The sequence below is a fragment of the Lygodium microphyllum genome, chromosome 2 (genome assembly GCF_053477565.2).
Source record: "Lygodium microphyllum isolate KBCC chromosome 2, Lygodium_microphyllum_v1.1.10, whole genome shotgun sequence".
Lineage (NCBI taxonomy): Eukaryota > Viridiplantae > Streptophyta > Polypodiopsida > Schizaeales > Lygodiaceae > Lygodium > Lygodium microphyllum.
Window position 1 is genome coordinate 36126864 of NC_141136.1, and position 7785 is coordinate 36134648.

The following is a 7785-nucleotide window of genomic DNA, read 5'->3' on the forward strand; positions in this document are numbered from 1 at the left end:
AAATGAGTTTAGTACTTGTCAATGACACACAATATTCATGTATTATGGTTTCATGCATATATATACTATTTTAATATCACATCTATTATAATGTCACTTGGAGATTGTTTATGGTCGAGGATTTGTCAACTCTATGATTTAAGAATAAATACTCAAGTGGAATACAATTATTAACAATAATCTTGTAATTTGCCATAAAAGTAGTTACAAGCTACTTTAGTATTTCAGGTTTTATTTCAACACATACATACATACATACATACATACATACATACATACATACATACATACATACATACATATATATATATATATATATATATATATATATATGTAATATCAAATTTGAATGGAATTTACCAACATTTAGAGTAAAATATTTAGAACAAGTTTCAAGTTGAAATTATTTTTCTATAAAAATTGGATTCTTAAATGTGCATGAAATTTGCTCAAAACAACACTCAACAATGCTATGTGGAGCTCTTAAAAAAGTTGACAATGTTTATCTAACTCCAAATCTTTTAATAGGACTAAGCACTGTACATATCAAAGTATTTTAAATGAAAGCTTTAGCATTATTCTAAAAAATTGAGATGGTTTTGATTGGAATCACTAAAAGTTTTTTTTTTTTTTTGTAAAAATGGTCTTAAAGATGGACATAAGAGTATACACATTCTAGCTTGTTTTGACCCTTTCTATTTTTTTCAAACGACTATCTTGTATTGATAACATTTCTCTAAAACATTTTCTTCTTAATCTTTCTCATTAATGAGAAAGTGAATTTTTTGTAGAGGGTCCGATTGCCACAAAAGTGACAATTTGCTACAAGACTAGTGTTAACTCCATAATATTGTGGGAATTATTGAGCTAAAATATAACCATATAATCTCCTAACTCAACCTCGTAAAACAATATCACTATTAAGATTACTTAAGTAATTCCGACCTTATAATAATACTAGCCTCGACGACTTTCGCTCTATAGGGGAATCATATGTTTGCATATATTTTCGTAAAACAGCACTTGTTCAAAGGTGAATCCTGCTGCAACATTGGCTTTTCTTCCCTTTGAAAACATGTGACATGGCACGATCAATATTCGGTGAGAAGAACATCAAAGTCACTTAAAATCCACTCAGCTTCCTCATTTGTTGGACTGTTGAAGATCTCCGTTCCAACATCCAATGAAGGCCATCGACGAATTGCTGGGGGTGAACGAGGGTCCTGCGAAGATGCAAGAAAGCGAGACTATTTGGATTCAATGAGAGAGAGAGAGAGAGGGAGAGAGAGAGAGAGAGAGAGAGATGCTAACCTGGTAGAAGTAGAGGTTGTGGGAGAGGGCGCCGACGTCGAGGTCCCAGGAGGTAGCTGGCTGGCCGACCCAGGCCTGCGCAGGGGAGGAGGGGTAGCCGTAGGGGGCCCACGCCGGGTGGGGCAGGATCTGCAAGAGCTCCTGCGGGATGGGATTGCTGTGGGTGTCGCACGTCTCGAACGGCTTCTCCGGATACGCCGCGTTCGACGGCACGCAGTGGTAGTGGTACGCCCCGTAAGGGAACCGCTGCGTGTCGTTCCTGTGGATACGCTCCCCGGTCAGGGCGTCCACGTGGTATGGCGGGCACGAAGCCAGCTGTCCGGGGTGGCACCAGTTGCCGGTGGACGGGTTGATGATCATCTCGCTGTACCGGGTGACGTCCGTGGCCGGGTCTCCGTCGCACTCCTTGCCGTCGTTCTTCCAGCAGCCGCCCATGTCCATCAAGTAGAACTGGCTCGCTCCTCCTCCGCCCTTTATCACCTCCAGCCTTAGCTTCACCCTAAAGTTGGGAGACTCCGGTACCTATAATTTTTACCATCGCAACCAGGCTTCATATATCCATATGTCCACACACACACACACACACGATATATTATGCACATGCACCTACATAACTGCCACAGTAGTCATGATACACGGACACTACACACAAAAGATACACAGATAGATATATACATTCGACAAGAAGTTTTTCACATTTTCCCACATGGAACATGCTTTTACCTATAGTTTTCAATATCATAAGCCTTTAGACGAAGGCCACTACATACCTAGCTCTAACTACATTTGGGGGTGGGGGGACTGCACTTAGCTAGGTATGGGGTCCCTCTCTCTCAGAGAAGCTCATGATGTTATAGTGATCCACAATGTGGAAATTATCATGGGAATTTATCTAAAATCTCATGTGATATTAACCCTCACAATGTAAATAGACACATGCAAATGCACATGCGTGACCATCAAAACATATGTTCAAGAAAAAAAAACAAAATCATCCATCCAATCCAAAAAACTCTACCTTCACCACATCAAAACCATATCATCTATCCAATCCACGAAACTTTACCTTCACCATCATCCCTCGTGTCTCCCATGGGTATCCTCCTGAGAATCCATGCGCTGCATCTGCCCTCAAGTATAGCATCAACCAAGGATACCTCTTGTTAACTCTCAACTTGTGATGGAATGTCCAACTTGAATTGCTATTTAGATGTTTCTCCCACTTTACGGAGAAGTATGATAGATTTTTGTGATCAACCTTGAACTCTGACACATTATGTTGGTCCACATCATATGTACCATAAAAGCTCCCACTGATGATCTGCTTGGAAGGATCATTGCTGTGAACTTCCGTAAGGTTGTGATAGACAATAGGGTGGTTCATGCAACCCTTTCCAAAACATGGGAATGAAGATTTATGCACCCTATGGGGATCTGTGGAAAGATGATATTGTGCTAATATTGCAGTTTCTGTTGCGTTAATTGGTGGAGGAGCCGTGGAAGGGCAACGACCAGAGCTCATGTCCATGTTTCCATTCTTTAGCATCACCATCCAAAAGTTCCAAGGTCCATATTTCGAGGCTACCTCACATATTGAGCCCAAGTGGAGCTCCTTCTGGATTGCATACTCATCTGGATCATCTAAATTAAAGTTGAAGTCCATGTCAGGGATGTGCACTCCAGATCTCAACAAATTGTCTTCTTGTGTCACAAGTCGTTGCATGTTGCAAGAACCTGCACATGATAAATGACATTTGTATCACATTTTTAAAAGGTGTGCCCAATATTTTGTTTAGAAATATCTTGCAATTGTGTCAAGCATTAGCATTTATCAATGTCTAAAGCCTACATTTAGAAAAAAGAGCATATTGTTCCATGTTGTAAAGGTTAAAGCAGTGAGACACTATTGTCTTGGACTTTGCACCTCTCTTCTGGTAATAGTCGTTGTATGACACAAATAATACAGAAGGTAAAGGAAGAGCCTTGAAATCATTAGCTTATGTAGTTTGCAAGCTTGTAACATTAAGCAACTACATGAGCTCATTCAAATTCTCTCTTTTCATGCCAAGAACTACTATCTCAAGTGGTAGCAAAATAGTGTAATTAACTCAAGGTCATGGTTGCATTCTCTCTTTCCATTTAGTCACAATAAAATTAAAAGCTTGCAACAATACTTAATGTAGATGCAAAAAAAAAGTGGAATTCGAAGTTTATTCAATTCAATTTTTAAAGTATTGTTGCTACACAACCATTGTTGCTAGCTCAATTACTTTAGGTTACGACCACACTTTCCCATATAAGATAGACAAGGATCCCTTCCAATCATCACTCATTTTGACAATGAAGATGGATTATAGTGATAGATGGTTGGTCTTATGGATTCGGTTCGCTATGAAAAGGTTGCTCACAAGTCTCTAAACTAGGTACCTTATACAACCACCTTGAGTTTACAAAGGAGCTAAGGCTGAAAAATCAATAAGACTTGTGTGCAACCTTTTCATGATAGGGCGTTAAAGGTATTCCTTAGATAGATTCCTTTAAGAGAGGAGTAGAGATCCACAAGAAGAGCATTAGGGTAACTTAAATAGTTATTCTAATTCAAGGTAAGAGGGTAAATTTGAAATGGCAACATAAGTATCGTCGTGAAAGCAACAAGGGGATGAGTACTTGCTTCCTTCTGTGTTAAATATGATCTTACACAGATGCAAAATCTCACTAAACGATATGGGGTCAAAAAGGATTTAAAAATAGTGGATAATAACTACCTGTGTAATCATCGCATTGAAGGTTGGCACAATCGGCATAACGTGGGCTCGGCAGGCCAGCGCCTTCATCGCCAACTTTGTTGCAGAAATCCCACGACTCCAAAGCCACCCGCACTCTCGACCCGTCTCGCATGCCAGGGTCTCCCAATACGCTGCTGCCACCAAGTGGCCTGGCGACGCTGCTGACTCGCGCAGATGCGACGTCATGGGCTATTCCCAGTCCTGCTCTACGATTGGCCGTCGCCCCTGCGATACAATAATGGGACGCAATGACCAATATAGCAAGCACCAATGCCAGACTGCCTGTGAGCTTACGACAGACGTTGGGATTAAGGTTCGTCATCTTTCCCCTCCCCGGCGCCTTCATCGGATTAATAGTACTTCGTCGACATCCACAGCTTGGATATCATTAGTTTTATATCATCTGTAATTCGCCTGCTTCCTCGGCTGGTCGGCCAGTACTCTTCAAGTAATCGATCTTTTTCTGAGTTATTTCAAACGGGAAAAAAAAAAGAAAAAGCAAAAGTCGACATCGGCAAAGCAAAAGATTAGCCGTGACAACGGAAAAGCATAGATTGTCTTCAATGGTCTAATTAGAGTATTTATTTCCATAATCATGTATACTTTTCACTCCCTTTATGTATACTTTTGATTAAGCTTGTACTTTAATAAAGACCGTGTACTATAGCGGAGCAGTCGTATAATTTTTATTCTCAATAATGTATATTTTCAAACACATTATTTTGATTTCACTTCAAGCCTATTCATATTAGCCACGAAAAGCATTGGTGGAACGCGGTTGAAGCAAGGCAATGATAAGGCAGTCGCATAAATTACATTTCCAAATAATGTATGTTTTTAAAGATATTATTTTATTTATTTCAAGTAAATTCTCACTAGCAAATATTTATTTCAAGTAAATTCTCACTAGCAATGAAAAAAATTAATCGATCGCAATTGAAGAAAGGCACAATAGTTAAAATACATTGCATAGCAGCTAGTGCGGGCAAAGCCCATGACCTTCATAAGATGAACCTATTTCCACCATGGAAACGACTCCCAACCAATTCGGACATTGGTTGGGAGCCTGCACAGACCAATCTGACACATGTGAATTGATTAACCAAGAATAAATAATAAATTTCCAAGCAAAATGAGATTTGCTAGCCAATAGAAATTCTCACATGACTGGACTTGGGAGCGAATTACCCTCTTGAGCAATGCTTTCACTGATGACTCGGAAGGGTTTCCTATTCACAATCAGGTGGCAAACCCTAAGACATGAGAACTAAACTCCATATTCAGGATTTTGGGAAATTCCCATCAATATGGGAAAACCAAATCAAAATGGATTTCATGAATTTTGAGAATTTCATTAATTTGGAACTTGGTGCAATGGAACAGATTACTACTTATGGTTGTTTCTAAGAGATTGAAAAAAACTCAAAAAGGTGGTGTTAATAAACACCTTAGTTTTAATATCCTTGAAAATATTCAAGGATAATCTTCACTCAATGGATTCTTGTAGACTTTCTTTGGCCTTCAATACATGTAACCTTTGGGGGAATTTTACATTTTTTGGGAGATTTTGTACCTTTGTTCATCCAAGAGAGGACAATGCTATCTATTGTTTCCCATCGTTCATGATCTTTTTTGTTGCACATCCAATATTTATCCCAACAATTAAAATACACCTCTACATCTGTAGCATTTTGACGACTACAAACTGGTGCCAAATATTGTATACGCACCTAATTAAAGTTTTTTGAATTTTTATTTGTATCGACCTCACTTTATGCAACACCAAGCCATATTGGATATACTGGATCAAAAGGTCTAACAAGCACAAAGTCATCTTTCTTAACATCAAGCATTGATTCAAATGCATGTTTGGGTCGTTTGCTCAGAGGACCACAATAGTGATCATTCAACTCTTCCAATCCAATAAAGTCATTTGCATTATCTAAATCTATAATGGTTACATAACTTTGTGTTCTTGGCAAAAAATCTATGAAAAATAAATCTTCTTGGACATTTGGAGTTTGAAGAGCGTACATCATATGTTTCCAATAATCAATCATTGGTGTTATAAACTTTGTGAACTCTACTTCAGGTCCTTGTACATTTGACCATCTTTTCCAATACTTCAAATAATCTTTAACTCCACTTACTACTTCTTGATGATCCTTAATGTACTCAAACATGGGCAGCAACATTGGAACACCCTTTGGAAGAGTAGCACTACAAGGGACTGGGGCAATAGCGACGCCGATTAGCGACGGCGTTTATCGGAGTCGCTATTGGCGTCGCTATTGGCGTCGCAATTGGCGTCGCTATATGCGTCGCTATTTGCGTCGCATTTGCGACGCAAATAGCGACGCATATAGCGACGCATATAGCGACGCCGCAGGGAAAAAAAGCGCGGCCGAAACCAGAGCGCCGTTTTCATTTTGTTTTCTTCGCCTTTTGAGAGCGAGAGCGAGGGAGAGAGCCAAGGCTTTGTGAAAGAAGAGGAGGAAGAGACTTGTTGCCGCGCCGCCGCCACCGCCACCGCCACCGTCGTTGTTCGCGAAGGACAGGAGGAGCCCTCGTTGCAAAGAGAAGCCGCCCACGCTCGCCATATCTCATTGGTGAGTCTCCCTCTCTCTTTCTTTTACTTGTTGAAGGTTTAAATCGTTCTCTTTTGTTTATTTAGGAGAGGAAAAGAAAGAGAAGGAGAGGGAGAGGGAGAGAGAGGGAGAGAAAGAGAGGGAGAGGGAGAGAAAGAGAGTGAGAGTGCATTCTCTCTCTCTCTCTCTCCCTTTTGCTTGTTTAATGTTTAAATTACTTTCTTCTTTGCTTGTTTAGGAGAGGAAACGAGAGAGTAAGAGAGAAAGAGAGGGAGAGGGAGAGGGAAAGGGAAAGAAAGAGAAAGAGAAATAGAGGGAGAGGGAGAGGGAGGGGGAGGAAATAGGAGAGGGAGAGAAAGAAAAAGAGAGGGAGAAGGAGGGAGAGTGCATTCTCTCTCTCCCTCCCTCTCCCTTTTGCTTGTTTAATGTTTGAATCACTTTATTTTTTGCTTGTTTAGGAGAGGAAATGAGAGAGAAAGAGAGTGAGAGGGATAGGAAGGGGAAGGAAATGAGAGAGGGATATAAAGAGAAAGAGAGGGAGAGTGCATTGTATCTCTCCCTCTCCCTTTTGCTTGGAGGATGTTTAAATCACTTTATTTTTTGCTTGTTTAGGAAATGAGAGAGAAAGAGAGATAGAGATGGAGAGGGAGAAAAAGAGAGGGAGAGGGAGAGGGAGAGGGAGGGGGAGGGGAAGGAAATGAGAGAGGGAGAGAAAGAGGGAGGGGGAGGGAGAGGGAGCGAGGGAGCGAGGGAGAGGGAGAGGGAGAAAGAGGGAGAAAGAGGGAGGGAGAGGGAGAGGAAGGAGGAGGGAGGAAATGAGAGAGGGAGAGAAAGAGAACGAGAGGGTGAGGGAGAGGGTGAGAGAAAGAGAGGGAGAGGGAGAGGGAGAGGGAAGGGAATGAAATTTAAGATAATATACGTATCGATAATGGTATGCAATGTGCTTTGCATACGGCCACGTACTTCATCAAAATTAACCCAAAATTATTGTTATAGAAGTGGAGATCCCTTAAATTGAGTATAGGATAATTTCTCTCAGGTCTTATGACTATGAGTAGAATTGATTGAAATAAATTTTATTTCTATAGTTGTAAAATTTC

At 40.5% G+C, this 7785-nt stretch overlaps 1 protein-coding gene across 1 annotated transcript; it reads right to left on the bottom strand.

Moving 5' to 3' along the window:
* Positions 1 to 970: 970 nt before the first annotated feature.
* Positions 971 to 4425, bottom strand: LOC148039605 (uncharacterized). The gene is made up of 4 exons (XM_087665265.1): positions 4077 to 4425; positions 2378 to 3045; positions 1312 to 1833; positions 971 to 1223 (listed from the first exon to the last, which is right to left on the bottom strand). Exons 1-4 carry the CDS (start codon positions 4417 to 4419, stop codon positions 1092 to 1094), a joined length of 1665 nt encoding a protein of 554 aa, XP_087521391.1. The 5' UTR covers positions 4420 to 4425; the 3' UTR covers positions 971 to 1091.
* Between the last annotated feature and the right edge of the window lie 3360 nt (positions 4426 to 7785).

Bases quoted from the DNA above. Each gene is read 5' to 3' on its own strand.
- LOC148039605 (XM_087665265.1), bottom strand. From the start codon at position 4,419: ATGACGAACCTTAATCCCAACGTCTGTCGTAAGCTCACAGGCAGTCTG. The intron at 1,834-2,377 runs GTAAAGTTTCGT...TAAAAATTATAG, and splicing joins CACGAGGGATGATGGTGAAG to GTACCGGAGTCTCCCAACTT. The intron at 1,224-1,311 runs GTTAGCATCTCT...GCATCTTCGCAG, and splicing joins ACAACCTCTACTTCTACCAG to GACCCTCGTTCACCCCCAGC.